The sequence below is a fragment of the Ipomoea nil genome, unplaced genomic scaffold, assembly GCF_001879475.1.
Source record: "Ipomoea nil cultivar Tokyo-kokei standard unplaced genomic scaffold, Asagao_1.1 scaffold3195, whole genome shotgun sequence".
NCBI lineage: Eukaryota > Viridiplantae > Streptophyta > Magnoliopsida > Solanales > Convolvulaceae > Ipomoea > Ipomoea nil.
The window spans coordinates 1,404,071-1,425,435 of record NW_017619623.1 but is presented as its reverse complement, the minus strand read 5'-3'; the positions used below and the strand labels follow the sequence as shown (position 1 = coordinate 1,425,435).

Genomic DNA, 21,365 nt, shown 5'->3' with positions numbered 1-21,365 from the left:
GCCTATCTTTTACCTTGAGATGTACCTTTTGTGTGGTTCTCCTCGTTACCTTTCTTTGAGTGAATTACCCCTTGTGGTTTGAATGTTTCTTTCCAGTTGTTAACCTTAGTTTTAGATTCTGAGGTTTTAAAAATATCTATAATTGGGACCTTACCCTTTTGTGTCACCTAAATTCTACTCCGCCACCTTAAAGCTTGAATGGTTAATCTTTGGAACCCCCTCCCTTAAAGGTTAATCTTTGGAACCCCCTCCCTTAAAGGTTAAGCTTAAAAAGTTAGGAAAAGTTAAATTCATAACTAATGGGATTCGAACCCAATTATCCAAGTTTTTAAACCATCCCTTAAACCATCTTGACCAATTGTGTTTCTTAAATTTTATGCCAAATAAATTTCTTTTAATCTCTTCTATTAAACCTACACAAAAATCCCCAAATTAAAATTTTTTTCTACCCAATTTTTTCCCCAAAACCCTTAATTTTCTTTCCCCTCTACCCGTGAGTAGCAACCGAACCCACCTCACCCCGTCGCTCTCCTCTACCTGTCAATCTCCAGCCGCCCGCCGGTCGCCGCCGGTCGCCGTCCGAAGTCGTCGCCGTCGCCGTCTCGCCGCTGCATTGTCGGAAAATGCAACCGAGAAGAAGAAAAGAAGGAGAAAAAGGAAGAAGGAATTAGGGAGAAGCTATGGGTCTATTTTGTCTTGGACATCTTGCATCATGCCTAGAAGGTCAAAAACCGCAAGGAGGGTGGAATGGGTGGATGCACATTACTCGGTTTTGGAAGGTAAAGCTTTTGACCCCGACTCTTTTTCAAGTTCTATGTTGGAATTGTTGAATTATCAAGGATTGTTGGATGGGTATCTCGCGATTAGGACCGAGACCTACCCGAGTTTGGTGAAGGAATTCTATCATCACATAGGTGTGACTAAAGATGGAGGAAGGCTGGAAATCACCTCAAAGGTGGGAGGTGTGAAAATTACCTTGACCGAGAAACAGTTGGCTCAACTCTTGAGTTTGACGACCACCGGAGTCTCACAGTATAGTGGTGATTCTTGGATTGAGACAAGCAATATGAGTTATCAGAATTATTTGAGCTTTTTGTTGGGAAGGACAAGTGGTTTTACTCAGGCCACGAGGCCAGAAAGGAATGGCTTTCCGCTAAGCAAAAGATTTTGGTAATGTTTGTTTCAGATTGCTTGTTGCCTAACAACAATAAAAGTAGCTTGTTGGGTAAATTGGAGTGCACCTTTGCCTTTTGCCTGAAGTACAAAGTGAAGTTCAATCTGCCTTCCTTGATGTTGCCACACATGAACTACTATAGAGATCATAACCGTAAAGTCTACCCTACGGTATGGTTTTGAGTTGGATTTTCTTAAGGAAAGGGGTGAGAGTGGATGGCTTTGTGCCCAAGCCTATGGGAAAAATGGTTTTGGATGCCGTGAACCTCCAGAGCTATAATCTGTTTCAGTTAGAAGATGGTGAATACATCACTCTGGAAGAAGTAGCAAAGAAACCCCCTGCCGAGAGGAGTTCCTAAAGAAGAAGAAGAAGAAGAAGAAGAAGAAGAAGAAAGTGACTCCGAGAGTGAGAAGAGCCTAAGAAGGAAAGAGGTGAGGGCGAAGAAAGAGCATGATGCCATGACCCATGAGGAGTGTGTGGTGGCCCTTCTCCGGCAGCAAAATCGGATGATTGAAGAAGGTTTCTCCTTCATGAAGGCTCAGCTAGTCACCATGAATCAGAGGCTGGATGTGCTGGAACCTAGCTCTAACCGAGGTAGAGCTGAGGAAGCTTCTGACGATGATGCCGAGGATTCAGAGGACGATTCCTCTTAGGCTGAAGTTGGGGTAAGCTCGTTTCCTTCCTTGTTTGTTTTGGTTGCCAGCTTGTTGGTTGTTGCTTGCTTAGTGTGTGTTTGGTAGTGCTCCCTTGTTTGAATTGGTTGTTAGATTGTTGTTTAAGTGGTTTGTTTATTTGATTTTCCTTGTTCGAGTTTAGTTTGTTCGTGGCATAGGATTAGTGTAAATGGTTGTTCTTTGATCTTAAGTTGTGTTAGTGGTGGTTTTGTTTGAGAAGTTTTCTCCGTTACCTTGAAACCTTGCATCTTTTGATCTTTGGAACCTTGTTTATTTATACCTTGCTATCTCTTGTCGCATCCTTGATTTGTTGTTATCTTTTGTTGAACCCGTCGTGCCCAAGCTTCGGGGACGAAGCTTCTTGTTAGGGAAAGAGGATGTGACACCCCGTAAATCTAAATACTAATTGAGGATTAATTGAAGAATTAATCCAAGCTTCCTTTGCTAATCCATTCCTAAAAATCCTGAAATTTAATAGTCGAGGGACTAGAATTGGACTAGTCACTTAAGTCTATTGAGTGTACCTTGTGAGTTATGGTTTGTACCCTTGCCCCCTTGTCTTTCCAACCATAGTAAGGGTAAAAGTGGCTTTTCACCCATGAATTTTTGTTCAAGCCATCCCTAGCAAGACATTGCATTCACTCATCATCCAAGGGTAAGGTTCAGAGCTTTTTAGTGATTTTAGCCATCTTTTGGGTGTCTTTATCTAAAGTTCGAATATTTCTTGTCTTTTGGTTTATGTAAGAAGTTGGTGAGGACGAAGAGCTCTAAGAAAGGCATAAGATGGTGGAAAGGAGAAGTTGTTAGGCTACAAAGGTAACCCATGCTATATAAAACCTATTTTCTTACCTAAATGATGATTATTGGCTTCTATTTAATGTTATTGATGTGATTTGTGATATTTGATGCATGATCTTGTGATGATGCATGTTTAGAGCTTGTATTTAGGTTTCTTGAATGCCATTGCTTGGTTATTTCTTGGGTTCAAGTCATATCATTGTTGTGTGTGAGATTTTGGGTGTTTTGGACTTGAACTTGACCTTGATGATGAAAATCCCCGAAGGGAAAGATGGTGTACAGAGGTGTACCCCACGGGCGGAACGGCGGGCAGTGGCCTACCCATCGCCCCACCAGCTGGGAACGTGGTGTTTTGTGGGGTGTACCCCGCGGGCAGGCCCACGGGTGGGGGCCTACCCGTGGCCCCACCCGCAGGGAACAATATTGGTTGAGGCGGGGATTTGTTCCCTGTGATTCTTTTCTTCTTGGTGTTAATGTTTTGACCTCCCGTTGCTTGATTATTGAGCTCTTTGTGACTCTTCTTGATATTTCGTATGTCTAGAACGATGTGTTAGGAATCCATGATAGGATTTGGTGTCTTGAATCGTGCTAAGGGTCCAACTTTGTGATTCGTTGGGATAATATGAGTTTTGAAGGTTCGTTGGAACCCTTTTGGTTTATCCATTTGATGAGCATACTAGTTTGATGTTGTTTTGCTAGTATGTGTGTGTTTGTTCCTTCTTGTTGGGGTTGGCAACTCGCATTGTCAATCCTTTTGATGATGGACTGTAGTCCTTTGTTGTTGAGTATTGCTTCATGTCTTTGTTGGAATCTCTTGATTGATGCTTATGATGTGATCTTGTGCAAGTCGTTGTACCCTTTGTTGATTCTTGATTGGGGAATTGATGAGCCTCAATCTTCTTGATGATGATGATGACTATGTGTGATTATGATTGAGATTGGTGGTAATATTATTGAGTTTTGCTCACGAGATCGGTGGTAATATTGTGACTTTACAGTACCCTCGTGTACTTTGAGATCGGTGGTAATACAGTTCTGATTAGTGGTAAAGTTTGGTGGGGGACGACGGTCCCAGGCGGAATAAGGTTGGACTCAGAAGTACAGGGTGGCACTAAGAGGTAAAGGTTGGAACAAGTTATAAGGTCAGGGGTAGCCATAAGGTTGGAACCCGGCATAAGGTTGGAACTATGAAACCTGAAACATGAATGTGTCATTATTTGATTTGTTGTACTTCCCTTTCTTATGAGCATGTGTTTAATGTATTCTACCTTGTGAATGGTAGGGTGCACCCTGAGTTGTGTTGTCCTCGTTGTTTGTGGTCTCGTAGTCGTATTGAGGTTGCTGATCCTCGATCTTGTTGAGAGTGTGATGATTCTTTGATATTGATGTTTCCTCTCTCGGCTTTAAAACAATATATTGTATTCCTCAGTTCCAAATGGCTTTGTTTATATCTATCTATACTATGCTATTTAACGTGTATTGATGGGTTACCAGCAATATTCGCTGACCCGGGTGTTATCCCTTATCTTATACAGGTTTTGAGTAGATGACGAGCGCGCTAGTGGAGACCCTTAGCTAGTGTAGCTTTATCTTTTTTCTTTAGTTGTTGTTTGGCCGGTAAGTTGTAGACTTTGATGGCGGATAAGTTGTTATGTTTTACCTGTGCATCTTTAGTACTTTAGATGTGGTATAATATCGCCATTTAGAATTATTTCCGCTTAACGTTTAATGGATGATTAGACAGTTTATCTTCGAATTTAAGTTTTTAAAATGTTGGTAAAAACGGGGGTGTTACATAAACTCTCTTTTTCCGCTTCGTTTCTTGCTGAATTCTCACCTCACGATAATATGCATTCAAATAATGCTTCTACATAATAAGTGTATGTGAGAGTAATATTGTCCCATTAAGGTCACATATTTTTTCAAGTGATGAGAAATTTAAAATACGAAGGGAATATGAATGATAATGGGTTGGAGGCAAGGGTGGATCTACAATGGGGTTAGTGGGTGCCACCTTTCCCACTGTATTTTTTTTTTTTGGTCTAGTGTTTATCTATATTTTTTTTATTGAAAGAATAGTGTTGTCTATATTTATTTTTGTTTTTAACTTAAAATTAATTTCCAACTATGGTTGATATTGCTTTTTTTTTTTTTTTGAATGCCACTGACTCTATTACATTGTAGTATCTGAGGTCACTACATACCATCTGAGCACAAGGTGCTTGGCTTCTCTTTTTATAATTTCTCTCATGTTGTTAATTTTTTTTAATTGAAATAGTTATTGATGAATGGTGGGCTGCAACGATGTGATGAGATAATGAGAATAGGATCAGACATGTGTGATAACTGATAATTGATAAATAAGATGCATTTTCAGTATCAAAATCATAAAACATAGTCACAAATTTCATACCATCTATTAAATTTGTAAAATTTATTCATAATTTATTAATTGTAATTATGAAATGTGAATCGCTTTGTGAGGTTTATTCATAATTGATTGACTATTGAATTGTGAATTATGAATTATGAATTGTGCATTTGCTAAAATTATAATATGTACTCCGTATTAATTTGTGATAGATATAAAAATTGAAGATATTTTTATGGGTGTACGTACCCAGGGTTTTTTACCGCCGGACATAGTGTTTAATCTCCTCTCTAAACCTCTTTTGGGTGGGACAACTGGCCTAGAAATTTAAGGATACTCCATACCTAAAGCCAATGATCAAACCTTTGACATTTAATTAAAGATGGATGAGTCCCTTCCACTCAACCACACCCTACATGTTAAAATTTAAGATTTATAATGAAGCTTAATTTGTAATTGATATCAAAATTTGATATTTCTATTTAGTTAAGAACATAAAGAAATACTGCCTTGTTATTTATCGTGGACACTACATTCTCCACCCGACCAATCCCTATACTTTCTCTACCCACCCCCGCGCCCAATTCACAATGGATGAACTTTTAAACAACTCCCCCCCCCCCCCCCCCCGCCCCAAAAAAATAAAAAAAATAACACCTTCACTGAGGCTAGTATCTGTACATATACTTTCTCAACCTACTAAAACACAAAGAACCAATAACACCTTCACTGAGGCTCAAACTTACAACTTTCCAATTGAACTATATATATATATATATATATATATATATATATATATATATATATATATATATAATATATATATATATATATATATATATATATATATATATATATATATATATACATGGTGGGTCGTGTAGACTTCTATTCGAATTTTGTTTATAAAAATTGCATGCAACTCAACTCACCACTTATTATAATCACATAAAAAAAAATAAAAAATTAATGGATGCCGGGTGAATTTAATTGGATATCCACAAGATAGATTGGAATTGTCATTCCTAAACGTCAATAGCATTTCAAATCCTCCAAATTCCAAGAAAGAAAATTTCCTACCAACTAAGCATGAGAATTCACATTTGAATGAAATAGAACTCCATAGAATTTTAATGTTAGTAACCGAACAGATTATTATTAAGTTTTTCTTACAAGTTGTATCATAAATTTTTCTATATGTTATATGTTTTGTTCATTTCCATTTAATAGGGGTAGCTATTAGTTATGACTTATGAATAGAGAGAGATTTGTTAACACAATTGCAAATTTTTTGTCAAACTATGAGGCAATCCCAATTAAGAGACAAAGTCTTGGTCAGATTAATTTATTTATATGAGAGGGGGTTCAAATTCTCGACCTCTTTTAAGAAAAAGGAGTACACGGTCACTCATATCAACCAAACTGGTTAACACAATTGCAAATTTGGAAGAGATTAAAGTTATGGTTGACTTGCATCTCACTTCCGTTAATTATGCTTTGGAATTGAGTTTAGTATCTCCACAAGTCTATATTTACTTTACTTCTATTCTTTTCATCTATCATATCTGTAACATCCCACTTTTCTTAAACTTTATTAACGATACTTAACTTAAAAAGGAAAACTAATCAAGCAAGAAAATAGCATTATAAGCTTACTAGTCCAACATCAAGAGGTGTCACCGTCACAATCACCACACACGGTGATTGTACAGGCAAGGAAAAGATCTAAACAAAGTTAAATTTAACAAACTTTAAACAAACTTGGGGAACAAAACCCCGGTGTCCAACACCATCAAAACATCTAAACAGATCTACAACCAAGTCTCAACAAACATAACTGAAAGGATTTTATACTACAACTAACACTCTAAGCTAAGCTAGTCTAGTCTAACTTGATCGCTCTCAAGAATTGGGCCCACCTGAAAGGGGTTAACAAATAAGCAAGTAGAAAAACAACCCGTTAGCACGAAGCTAAGTATAACGTCACTCAACCCTGTAAAGTACTATAACATATACTTTTGGAAAATATTTGTCTTAAACGCTTAGATCAAGTATTCTCAATCACTTTAAACAACACTTAGACATACTCAACAGTAATTCTATATGCTTGCAACCTAGTTATCAAATAGGCATACTTTCTCAAATCGTTTAACTCATCAACAATCTCATGCTATCACATATATAATTTATCATAGCGAAACACATTACTCATGCTCAACTGATGGGTAATAATATACTTAAACTTTAACACGCAATCACATGCTATCAAGACATTCAATAAATGACAATATAAAGTCATGCTTCTTCTCATACTTTCATGCAATACATGCAAATCATTTAATCATGCAATAAAATGAACATGATGATTTAGTATAAGTATAGATAGATATACATATACACTCTTTCTTTGGTAACAAGGAACACTTGTTCGAAGGAGGTTTCTTAGAGTCACAATGACTCATTTTTCTCTTCTTTCACTTGAGTCACACAGACTCGCTTTTATCTTCTTTCTCTTGAGTCACATAGACTCGCTTTCTTTCTTTCTTTACTTTTACTCATGGGCGAGGTAGGAACTTCACCATAATGTGAACGGACCTATCTGGGCTCGGCATTTAGCCGGCCTAATACTCATCTCGTCCACAGAACCACTCTCTTGATTCTTTTCTCAACTCTGTGGAATCAGGTATCGTACTTGTCAATGTGCACACCCCCTAACCGGGATTTCAAGCCCGGCGGGTAGTATCCAACCTAGTAACGTGGGAATACGCCTCGTTACTCACATCGGACCGCAATGTCCGTTTCTTTCTCAAACTTTCTTTCTTTCTCTTCTCTTCCGAAAGGACATAGTCCTAATGGGCATCTAAAAATCCTATTGCCTCACAATAGATAATATAAATATAACTCATGCAACAACTTTACTTATGCAAACTTATGCACATAGCTTCTCAACAACTTCTCTTTTCTCACAATTTGAAAATCAAATATCTTGCAACTTCTCAATGCAACTAGATTATGATTTTCCAAAATAGATATAGGTTTTTGAAAGAATATATACTTAGGCTTACTTAGAGCCGCTAATGCACTTTAGTTCATGATATGCTAAACATGCTCTTTACTATAAAGAATATCTCAAATTCTCTTTGAGTATAATTCAAGCAAACAATGTATTAACTCATGCTCATAACTCAATTCTCGGTAAATCTGTTTAGCAAACACTTAGCAAATATTGATCATGCTCTTTAAACTTGAAATACACTTCATAAACTCATTTACTGTAAATTAAGAGTCATGCTCTGTACATTCTAAAATCTCATTTTCTTGGCAAATCTTCTCAATAGATCACAATGGATACTTGAACATGTTTTTCAATCAAACTTAACAAATAATGATCATGCTTTTCAATCAAACAGTCAAATAATGATCATGATTCTCATTCAAATAGCTAAGCTCGAACATTTTCAATTTTCTTCACTGTAAATCATACAGAGTGCACATCAAAAGCAATTCTCAACACAAATTCTACAGTAATTTAAGCATTTCAATTCCAAATTCAACGAAATCAATTTCTACTATTGCGTCGTAACGAGCCCGAGTGTCCGAGCCTCAAGGGCCCGCGAGTCTCGGTCCGAACGACACATAGCTGAGCCACAGAGGGTCCGGCTACTACACTGGTTTGGCCTGGATGAGCTTGCGACGGGGCTTGAGGAAACCCGCCACTTGGCTCCGCCAAGCAGCGGCCTTGGGCCATGGTTCTAGCTGAGAACCATGCCCAAGGGCCAGCTCTCCATGGGGCTTGTAACACCCTTAAGTTTTGAAATGTTTAAAACCTATAAAATAAAGGCTAATCTATTATTAATTTCCAAACAAAGCATAAACTAATACACAGTAGTCGGGGTGCTATGCCACATATGAGCTAGAGAACACAGATGCACAGGCTAAACTAACTATCAAGCATAAACCATAGCTAAGTCCACGAATCCAACTAGCACGCTCCGAAGCTACTAGCGGTCCCTGAAAAACAATCGGTGAAACAACCGTCAGTGAATAATGCTCGTAACCCACTCCAACGCGTTAAGTACAATATAGGTAGATATAAGAAACTCATTTTGAAACTGGAATACATATATACTTACGAGACTCTAGTTTAAATCCAAGATCAAAACGCAGGACATAATAACAAACTCCAAATCATAGAATAATCATAAGAACTAACAGGCATCCTAAACATGCAATACAAGTTATGACAGGCAGATAAGCATACAAATAACAAGTAGAGGCAACCAAGGCATTCAATACAATCAATTAGCAAGTAGTCATCAAAGCACAAAATTCATCCTCCAACCTTATACCAAGTTCCAACCTTGTAGCTCCCCTCCGTCCTTATATATGTTCCAACCTATACCTCCAGGCCACCCTTATATCACCACCCCTTATGCCTCCGGGAAACTACATGCCCCCACCGGCAATCCACCTATCAACCACCAACATATCAAGATGGTGCCGCAGTGCCATTCAATGATCTGCACCTCTAGTGCCACTATCAAGGGGTTAGCGCATATAACTCTAACATGACACCGTAGCACTTATACCCTGACCCATGCTCAACGGCAAGAAATTCTAAGGTGGGTGTGTGCCTTTAGCACAGTCACTGCTATGGCAAGTACTTTAGTACAATGACCGGGCACAAGTACTGCCAACCGCTAACAATTCTTTTCCACCAATCACAACCTCATCATCATCATCATCATTCACACCGGCCATTGCGCAATGACCATGAAACTCATCACCATTCGATCAATTAACACATAATCAAATAACAATCAAGACACAACAACAACGACACGTATTACACATAAATTCCTAGAACGATACCTAAAACTCCAAACGAGATTCATACACGACAAACGGGGTACAACGGGACACGAGGGAAAACATCACGAACCCCGACCGATTTCCAGCGGGTAGGTGGCGGGTGGGTGACCACCCGTCGGCGGTCACAGCATTCCAGCGGGTGGCCGGCGGGCAAACCACCTACCCCCCATTGGTACACAGGAAACTTTTGGTCCGGGATCTCTTGTAGAACCAGAAACCATGTCTAAACACATTCAAACACATAATGACAATACCACGTATACTTACCAAGACCAAATACGTCCTAACAAGACCAAATACGTCCTAACACGACTCTTAAACATACCAAGACCAATCATAAATCATATAACGGTTCAGGAGCATCCGGAACCACAAAAATATATAGAAATCTACATGAAAATTCCTAAACACAAGTCCTAGGCTAGACCCAACACCCGATCATGCATAAACCCACCCAAATACACCAAGAAAATCATAATATGAAATTCACGATATAAACCCTAAGGCTCTAGACATAATCAAAACACAAGATCATTCATATAATCAATCATAGTATCAAGAACATCAAGATTATCACATAAATATCAAGATTATCACATAAACACAATATAAACCCTAGGCAAAGCTCTATCGAGACTAAAACACAGAATCATATATCAAAGGAGCCAATGAATAAGACATAGCAAGGAAAATAGGTTTTGTCAAGACATGGGTTACCTCTTAGCCTTAATTAATCCTCACTTGGCTATTAAGGTTCTTCTCTAAGATTTCCATCTGATTGATCTCCCTAGGCTTGGTGGTGGGGAATCTCCTGGGAATAATTTCGTGTAATATAACTATGGGTAGTAAGGGTTCTAATTGCTTTCTAATCCCCTATTTATAGAGTTAGGAATCCTAATCAGAGTCTGAATAGTAAAGACCTACATTCTATTCCTAACAGGTATATAGGTCTTAGGATTCCTAATTAGAATCTAAGTAGTAAAGGCCTACTATCTTTATTCCTACTAGGTCTAGGATTCGTAATTAGAATTTGAATAGTGGAAGGTCCACTCTCTTTATTCCTAATAGGCTTAAGACACTAGTTTGGGAAAGGGTCCACGATCCATGGTAGACCACATTAATTAATTAAAGGGAATCCTAACCAAATTAAATCCTTTTTATTTATTATTAACGGAATTAATTAAATAATTAATCAAGGATTAAAGGTCGTAACACGAGGTGTTACACCCTCCCCCCCCCCCCCCCTCCCTTACAGGAAGCTTCGTCCCCGAAGCTTTAGAAATCATTTTGGGAATAACGAGTCAAAATTAGTATGGTAGTTCATGAGGATACATTTTACGGGGAAGAATACGTAAATATACATCTACGTACACTAGGTCTTGGGAATGATTGGGTTTAAAAGGGTAAAGAGAGCGAAGGATTTAGGTTTCACACTCGAGGGCAAGGTTAATTAGGAATAGGACCAAAGTTTTCAAAGTTGCAATTTAGGTGATAAGGTTGCTACCTTGTATGGAATCATTTGAAATAAGGAATCAAGTATGAGTTTGGAAGGGTAGAAAGGGTTTTCTTCAACAAAGTGGCATTTGAATGACAAGGGAGGGGAAGAATTCAGCTAAAATAGGGTTAAGGATTCTCAAATTTGAGTGACCATTCTGGCTTGAAGCCCCGATTCCGACGTAATGACGAATTGATGATCCTCTTTCTTTAGCTTTGGTACCGATTGACTCTAGGATTTTCATTGATCTTTTCTTCCCAAGCTAAAGCCTCATCCATCTTTACCATTTTTTAAGGAATTCTCGTGATGAATTCCGCGCATATTCCCCCAGAATGCTCAAAAGTCTAGACCTAGTCGGTCAGCAAGGCCAATCCTTAGGTCTTGACTCTCGATTCTTGCTGAGGTTTTCTAACGATCAAGGAACTTCAGGTTGACTTCCTTGTTTTATTGAATTCCTTCTCTTCCTTGGTGGATGAAATTTTTAGCAAGACTTGGTTTTTTGCGCCCTTTTGGTGATATTTTTTTGTATTGAGAGCACTTGACATACTTTTCTCTTTCTTGGAACGCAGTCATTTATTGACTCTCATCACGGGATGACTTGGTGATCCGTATGAGCTGTTCTATTTCCTCGTTGATCTTTAAGGTCATCGAGGTCTTGATAACAAAGTGTTCCTTACACTTCCCTTAAATGTATGATTCTAGAATGGACGCACGGGATCTACGATAAGGAATGTTTCTTAGTCTTTAATTGTCTTCTTTTGTTCTCCTTAGACGAAAGGATGTCTCGTTTATTCTATACGGATTCTGGGATCTTTAGTGAGGTAAACAAAAGGGCTAAGGACTGGAATAGGCGTGCACCATAGGTTTCGGCAGTCTTGCTCTTTACAAAACTTCGTAAGGGGGCCCTTTGACTACTCGAACGATAACCATGGTTTTGGAAAACTCGGTCCATCCTTGGTGTTTGTCTTGAGACCCTTGTAGGTCCGTAGCACGAGTTCTCAACTCGACTTCTTGGTTTGCACGATTCTTTGTGTCAACCCTTCACAGTTGGTTGAATCGTATGGTTCAACTGTAACTTTCAAAACTAACGCAATTAATAGTACCTTTTTTAGAATGAGACGTGGGCCCGGGTCATTTACCAAGGTCAACACCTTAGGGCAATTCATGGTCCCTTACTCCAAGGATTCTCGCATGCCTTTAATTGCTCAATAGGTGGAGTCCTGTTCACAGTTAATAAATCTTTGAATCTTCATAAGGTAGCTGACTGTACTCCAGCTTTTGTCTTTTCCTTGTCTTAGTTAATGACAAGTCCCTTTTGGTCTTTCATGAAGTTTGGCTTGTCGTCCGGTCCCATTTAATCCTTTAGCGACCAAATGCTTAGTGATACCTTTCTCTTCATTGGAATGCATTTGGTTAACTGCTCTCGACGTCGCATGACGTTTGGCGATTTTGTGTGTCGCATGTACTTCTTACAGTGCCTTAAAACCATCAAGGTCCTTATTCCAAAGTAAGATCTTCATTGCAGTGAAGCATAGTGCACGGAACTTTCTACGCGTCCGCCGTCTCTGTTTAACACGCCGAGTCCTCTTTAACAACTATCCTAACACCAACCCAATAAGCACCAATCTTCACGCCATTTAGACAAAGCAAGGGGGTTTGCACCACTTGTAGGATTTTAGCAAGGGTTCTAAAGAGAGGGATACAAAATTAGAGCAATGGCAATGATTCCAGGCTCATAACGATTTAAGGTTTCCAAGGATGAATTAGATGCAACAAAGAGTAAGTAAAGGCATAACGGGTGTTTAATTGCTTTCAAGGATAACCAAGGATTCGAGGCAAGGGTTTCAACAATTAGGAATATCGAGAGGCTGGGATTCAAGGGCGAATGATATTTTAAGCTGAGACAAAGGGTTCATAAGTCAACATGATATACTCACCTCGCACTAGAGATTAAGCAAAGCTGTTGTTCATGCGCTACTTTACTTTCTTACATTTAATTGGCGTTCTAGTTCTCCTTACAGGTGGTCTCTCATTTCCGTTACTCATTTTTCGGATCTGGTCCTGAACTCTCCGTTGTAGAGGTTGGGATTCGATGAAGGTTGGCGGCGCTAGCGTAAGTCTCGTGGAGGGTTCTGGGCTTACTTACGGTTAGAGCCTTTCGAGCTTCGAAGTTGAGACCCGCCACAAACTTCTCTACTTTAGTCGCCTCTATGGGTACCAATTCAGGTGCGAAACGAGCTAGTTCGAAGAATTGTTTGTGGTATTCCACCACTGTAGTTATCCCCTGTTTCAGGTGGAGGAAGTCTGCGTACATGGCTGCCCTTACATGCGTGGGGTAAAACGTCCCCGTAACCGAGCTTTCAGGGTTTCCTAGTTGAATCCCGGTTCTTGCCTGCAGGCAGGGCCCTCGTGAACCCACCAAAGATCAGCCTTATATCTCCGAAGCAGAACGAGGCTAGTTCCACACGGCGTCCTTCCCGGCATCCCACTACTTCAAAGATCTTGTCGAACGCTTAGATCCATTCCTTGAGGGTCGTAGGATCTTCTTCCCCTGCGAAGATTGGTGAGCGATAGCTCGAGGCTTGGCGAGCCACGTCTGGGTTTCCATTCGGGGGTGGTCGGTTGTTGTTATTAAGGATGGTATTGCTCAACGTCTGGGCGACCTAAGTCAGCTGTTGTAGGTTCTGGGTTAACGAATCTTGGGTAGGAGGCTCGGGGGTTCTCGACTGGTTTCTCGTTGGCGCCATTCCGGTGTTTATAGGATCTGTACCGATCGTAATGGTAAGTTAGTGGTTCGCATCCTTACCTTGATACTATAACTATGGGGAACTCTTAAGCTAAGCACATGATAGAGTGAGGAGAAGTTAAGAAGACAATGATAGATAAGCTCACAGCCTCACCGCGCGTCCTAAGATTCTTAAGTCCTAAGTACTTAAGCACTTAGAGTTACGGCGTAACATCTTAAAGTCTCAAACTTAGAGTACTATCCTAGATGCAGCCTATATTCTTAAAGTTTAACTCTTAACATCCCAAGTATGTAAGTACCTAGAGTTCAAGCTTAATGTACCAAAGTCTTATCCTAAAGAATTGTCTTAGGGTTGAACTTAGACTCTGATACCAACAGTAACACCCCTAAATTTTGAGATGTTTAAAACCTATAAAATAAAGGCTAATCTATTATTGATTTCCAAACAGAGCATAAACTAATACACAGTAGTCGGGGTGCTATGCCACATCTGAGCTAAAGAACTCAGATGCACAGGCTAAACTAACTATCTAGCATAAACCATAGCAAATACCCAAATATAAATCAAGGCACGCAGGCCATCTCATCAAGACTAGTATTATCTAAACTAAGTCCACGAATCCAACTTGCGCGCTCCGAAGCTACTCGCGGTCCCTGAAAAAACATTTGGTGTAACAACCGTCAGCGAAAAATGATGGTAACCCACTCCAACGCGTTAAGTACAATATAGGTAGATATAAGAAACTCATTTTGAAACTGGAATACATATATACTTACGAGAGACTTTAGTTTAAATCCAAGATCAAGACTCAAGACATAATAACAAACTCCACATCATAGAATAATCATAAGAACTAACAGGCATCCTAAGCATGCAATACAAGACATGACAGGCTGATAAGCAAACAAATAACAAGTAGAGGCAACCAAGGCATTCAATACAATCAATTAGCAAGTAGTTATCAAAGCACACAATTCATCCTCCAACCTTATACCAAGTTCCAACCTTGTAGTTCCCCTCCGTTCTTATATCGGTTCCAACCTATACCTCCAGGCCACCCTTATATCACCACCCCTTATGTCTCCGGGCAACAACATGCCCCCACCGACGAACCACCTATCAACCACCAACATATCAAGATGGTGCCGCAGTGCCTTTCAATGATCCGCACCTCTAATGCCACTATCAAGGGGTTAGCGCATATAGCTCTAACATGACACCGCAGCACTTATAACCTGACCCATGCTCACGGCAAGCAAGTCTAAGGTGGGTGTGTGCCTTTAGCACAGTCACCATTATGGCCTGTACCTATAGTACAATGACCGGGCACAAGTGGTGATCCGCACCGCCAACAATTCTTTTCCACCAATCACAATCTCATCATCATCATCATTCACATCGGCCATTGCGCAATGACTACGATACTCATCACCATTCAATCAATTAACACATAATCAAATAACAATCAAGACACAACAACAACGACACGTATTACACATAAATTCCTAGAACAATACCTAAAACACCAAATGAGACTGATACACGACAAACGGGGTACAACGAGACACAACGAGACACGAGGAAACACCAAACAGGGGAAAACATCATGAACCCCGACCGATTTCCGGCGGGTAGGTGGCGGTTGGGTGACCACCTGCCAACCACCCACCAGTAGTCACTCGCCATTCCAGCGGGTGGCTGGCGGGCACACCACCGCCCGCCGGCTGCCCGCTGGAACAATGATATGGGCAGCGGGTAGGTGGCGGGTGAACAGCCCCCCCCCCCCACCTACCCCCCACTGACTCACAGGCAACTTTCGATCCCGGGATCTCTCGTGGAACCCGAAACCATGTCCAAACAAATAATGACAACACCACGTATCCTATTAACAGAATTAAACCAAGAATCACACCAAATACATCCTAACACGACTCCTAAACATACCAAGACCAATCATAAATCATATAACGGTTCAGGAGCATCCGGAACCACAAGAATATCAAGATATCTACATGCAAAGTCCTAAACACAAGTCTTAGGCTAGACTCAACACCCGATCATGCATAAACCCACCCAAATACACCAAGAACACCATAATACGAAATTCACGATATAAACCCTAGGGCTCTAGACATAATCAAAACACAAGATCATTCGTATGATCAATCATAGTATCAAGAACATCAAGATTATCACATAAACACAATATAAACCCTAGGCAAAGCTCTATCAGACTCAAACACAGAATCATATATCAAAGGGATTAGAGAATAGCTTTCTGGATGAGCCGCGACCAGGGCCTGCATAAAACGCCGAATGTGAAGCAGTGGAGTCGCCGGTGGGGTAGTCATCCACAAGGATGAATTCATGCGCCTGGAGGTAATCGGAGAGGTGTGATAGCGGCACGGCATTCCCGGCGGTGAAAGACGCTGCCATGGCCTTCAGTTCCGGTTGGAGCCCACGAAGCACGTACAAATTTTGCTCCATTAGAGAGAGAGTCCTACCGGCCTGGGCTAAAGCCTCGACGAGAACCCCGGCTCGACTGAGATAGTTTGCAGTCATGGAGTTGCCCTGACGGAGCAGCTGGAATTGCCCAAGAAGGTTGAGACAACGGGCTTGGCTCGAGGATCCGAGTGCGGAGGTGATGGATTGCCAAATTTCCGCCGATGTGGCTCGGCCAAGCGCTAAATGTAGCACTTCATCCGACATGGATGAAATCAGGAGAAACAGGATCAACTGATCCTGTTTCACCCATGCACGGTGTTCTGGATTGGGGATGATGGTCGCCGTGGTGGTGCCTGCCGACGACCCCTCCGATGGTGGAGCAGCTGTGACGGTCTCCGGTGGACACGGAAGAGAGCCGTCAACAAAGCCTAGCAATTCTTGACCCCGGAGAAAGGGAATCAGCTGAGCGCGCCAAAACAAGAAGTTACATGACACGAGTTTCATCGTCACGTAATGATGAGCGCCGGCGAGAGAGGGTCCGCCGGCCGGAGACGGAGAGCCGGCAGCGGAGACTGTACGTTCGGAAGAATTGGTAGACATTCCGATGATTTGTACGGGAAAAGGGGGGGAAATTTACGGTGGAGATTGATGAAAGATCGATATCCCGGCTGAAACCAGATTAGAGAATAGCTTTCATTCGATAACTGTTTCTCATAAGAATACAAAGTATATGTCTACAAGGACTCTAACAAACCCTGACTAATAGAACAGATGTAACAATCTAATAAATCTACCACATAATATAAACTATATATTATACAAAGATAACAAGACAAAATAATATATGCTAACAAAAGGAGCCAATGAATAAGACATAGCAAGGAAAATAGGTTTTGTCGGGACATGTGTTACCTCTTAGCCTTAATTTATCCTCCCTTGGCTAGATATGCATTTTCACAAGACAATGCATAAACACTCACATTTCATAGAAAAACACATGTAGAATCCAAGAATCATCATATAGGTAAGCAAAATAGATTTTGTAAAGCATGGGTTACCTCTTGTAAACCAAAAACCTTCACTTAACACCTCACCAAGCTCCTAATAAAGCTCACCTTCCAAACCCACTTCAAGAACACACCAAAAAGATCATAAAGATTCTATCTTTAAGAAAAGACACCTTAGAAGACACTAAAAACACAAGATGAAATTAGATCTTACCCTCCTAGATGCCCAAATGTATGAAAGGTAGAATCTTGGAGACAACTCTTGAAGATTTGACAAAGCTTCAACTTGGCTTGGAAGAAAAGCTATCTACCTTTTTAGAGAGAAGGTAGAGCTAAAGTTTGGAAAGTGTAAGGAGAGAAATGAGGATTGTCTACTAGGTTAGCTTGCATTACTAACACAAGGTGAAAAGTCATGAATACCCTTACTAACATAAAGAGGTGTAAGGGAACAAGGGAACTCCTTATAAAGCTTAAGGTACAACCTTGACTTTGGGGTTGACGAGTCAATTACTAGTCCCCGACTATTGAATTTTCAAGAATTTAAGGAATTAGATTACCAATTGGTTTAGGATTAATTGCTTAATTAATCCCTTAATTGAATTTGGATTACGGGGTGTCACATCCTCTCCCCCTTCAAAGAAGCTTCGTCCCCGAAGCTTGGGTACGACGAATTAAGCAAACGGTGAAACGAAACAATTATGTGACAAGAGTGCCAAGAATAATCGCTTTTGGTCAAACTCAAAGGATTTGCAAGACCTCAAAGCAAGCAAGAAAGTATATCAAAACAAGGATTTAAAGAAATTTTAACCAACGGATATATTGAGCATATCAAACTCTATACCAAACACAACCACCAACTTCTAGCCAACAACTACGAACTAACGGTTACTTCAAAGCATCAACCACAAAACTAACTACTCAACAAAACAAACAAACAAGAACAAGCACACAAGGCAAGCAACAAACAACTACCAACGGAAACAACAACTAAGAAGATAACGACAACTAAGGAAGGGCGAACAAGAAATAAATACATGAACCTTACACAAAGGTCACAACCTCCATAATCATGTCATGGATTCCACGAGGACCACTGCCGTACCTTGGTGACTAGTGTCCCATACCACTAATCGTGCAATCCAGGTAAAGCCACACACACATCACACCTCAACAGGAATCAATCAACGGATCACAACGAAGATATGAAACCATACTCAATCAAGGAATGGGTCACAGCCCAACAACCACAACGATGAATAACACAAGTTATCATCAACCAATAAAAAGGTACAAACAACACACACGCTAGCATTTAAACACCGAACTAGCATGCTCATCAAACGGGTAAACCGAAAGTAGTTCCGAGGAACACACAGGACTCATCACGGTTCAACGAAACACAATGTTGAACACTTAGCACGATTCAAGACACCAAAACCTACATGGATCCCTACCATATAGTTCTAGACATACGAAACACCAAGAAGATGCTCAAATAGTTCCACAAAAGAACATCGGGAAGTCAAAAGACCAAATACCGAGTCAAAAGAATCACGGGGAACAAATCCCCGCCAAGCCAACATATGTACCCCGCGGGTGGGCCCATGGGTGGACCCCCACCCGTGGTTCCGCCCGTGGGTACACACCCACCAAACCACGTTCCCCGCGGGTGGGGCGGCGGGTAGGCCACTGCCCGCCGTTCCGCCCGCGGGTACACCAACCTGTACCAAAATATCCCTTCAGGGATTTTCAACACCAAGCTCAAATTCAAGTCCAAAACATGCCAAATCTCACCAAATACAACAAAATGACTTGAATCAAAGGAATAGCCAAGCAATGACATACATGAACCCTAATAACAAGCTCTAGATATGCATTTTCATAAGACAATGCATAAACACTCACATTTCATAGCAAAATCACATGTAGAATCCAAGAATCATCAAATAGGTAAGCAAAATAGATTTTGTAGAGCATGGGTTACCTCTTGAAGACTCAACTTTCACTTTAAACACTTCAGAAAGCTCTCAACAAGGTTCCCTTTCCACACCCACTTCAAGAACACACCAAAACAACATAAAAATTTCACCTTTATAAAAAGATGCCTTAGAAAACACTAAAAATACAAGAGGAGCTTAGATCTTACCCTTCTAGATGCTCAAAAGTATGAAAGGTAGAATCTTGAAGGCAAACTTGAAAGATCTTGATAGCCCTAGGTGTGGCTTGGAAAGAAAGCTAACTAGCTTTTAGAGAGAAGAGAGAGAGCTTATGATTTTTCTCTTGGAGAGTGTTTGAAGAAATGAAATGTGTCTTCCTAGGTTAGCTTGAAAGACTATTGCCAAGGAAATGTCTTATTTACCCTTACTAAGATGAAATGTGTAAGGGAACAACTCACAAAGCTTTAGGTACAACTTTTGTCTTTGGGTTGACTAGTCAATTACTAGTCCCCGACTATTGAATTTTCAGGAATTTAAGGAATTAAATTACCAATTGAATTAGGATTAATTACTTAATTAATCCCTTAATCGAATTTGGATTACGGGGCGTCACAATATTAGTCTAACCGATCTGGCTTACTCGTGTTTTTTGAACTCAAGATCTCAGTGTTTGGTTCTTACTTTATTTTTCTGGTCAATCTTCTTGGGCTTACTGTGCATTGAGTCTTACAGAATGGAATGACATAGAGCACCTCCTGAATTGACAGGTGACAACTATGCATACTGGAAGGCTCGCACCAAGATGCATTTACGCGCTCATAGGGAGATGATCTGGAGGGCAGTTCTCACTGGGTGGACTTATCCTACCAAAGATGGAGCCACTACAGGAGCCCCTCCAGTTCTCAAACCAGAAATAGAATGGACAGATGCTGAGATGACCACTGCGAATTACAACAATAAAGCGCTAGATATTATCTATTCCCTAATGCATGAGAGTCAGTTTACACTTATTGCAGGTTGTGACTCTGCCAAAGATGCGTGGGAGAATTTGGAAACTACCTATGAAGGAACTAACTCGGTCAAACAGTCCAAGCTCCAAATGGTTCAAACCGACTTTGAAGATCTAAAAATGAAAGAAGATGAATCGATTGTCGAGTTTCATGCGCGTGTTCAAGAATTGGTAAACCGTGGTATTGTCCTAGGTGAGCCATTTGATCAATCTAGACTGGTTAAAAAGATTTTGCGCTCTCTTCCTTCTCGTTTCAAGATGAAGGTCACTGCCACTCAAGAGCATGACGGTTGGGAAAACAAAACTATTCATCAACTAATGGGAAGCCTGCAAACTTACGAGATGGAAATACTGTCCAGTTATCCTTCAAAGGAAAAAGTTGTAGCTTTCACAGCTGAAGATACAGATGCTGGATATGATCCAGACGAGGTAAGTGATGATCCGGTAGTCTTTCTGACAAAAGGTTTTTCTAAGCTATTGAAACAGGTTAAACAAAAGCAAAATTCAAAGGGCGGCAAGTTTCAAACTCAACGGAGTTCAGGACCGAGTGTGTCACAAAACAACCAAAGATCCAGCTCGTCAACTCCAAATTCCAGGCCGTTTGCATCACGCAGCACGCAATCCATAGACAAGTCCAGTGGAAAAGGTATTAGATGTTACGAGTGCGAAGGGTATGGTCACGTTCAAGCTGAGTGTCCAACATATCTTCGACGCAAGAAGTCCATGGCAGCAACGCTAACCTGGAGTGATGATGATGAACCGAAGCAAGACAATCCTGGGTCTAATCCAGAAGGTTTTGCAGGAAATTTCATGGCCTTTACTACGATTTCCACCTT

At 40.6% G+C, this 21,365-nt stretch overlaps 1 protein-coding gene across 1 annotated transcript; it reads right to left on the bottom strand.

Moving 5' to 3' along the window:
• Positions 1 to 16,378: 16,378 nt before the first annotated feature.
• On the bottom strand, positions 16,379 to 17,176 carry LOC109168239. The gene has a single exon (XM_019317278.1). It carries the CDS (start codon positions 17,174 to 17,176, stop codon positions 16,379 to 16,381), a length of 798 nt encoding a protein of 265 aa, XP_019172823.1.
• Positions 17,177 to 21,365: the final 4,189 nt, after the last annotated feature.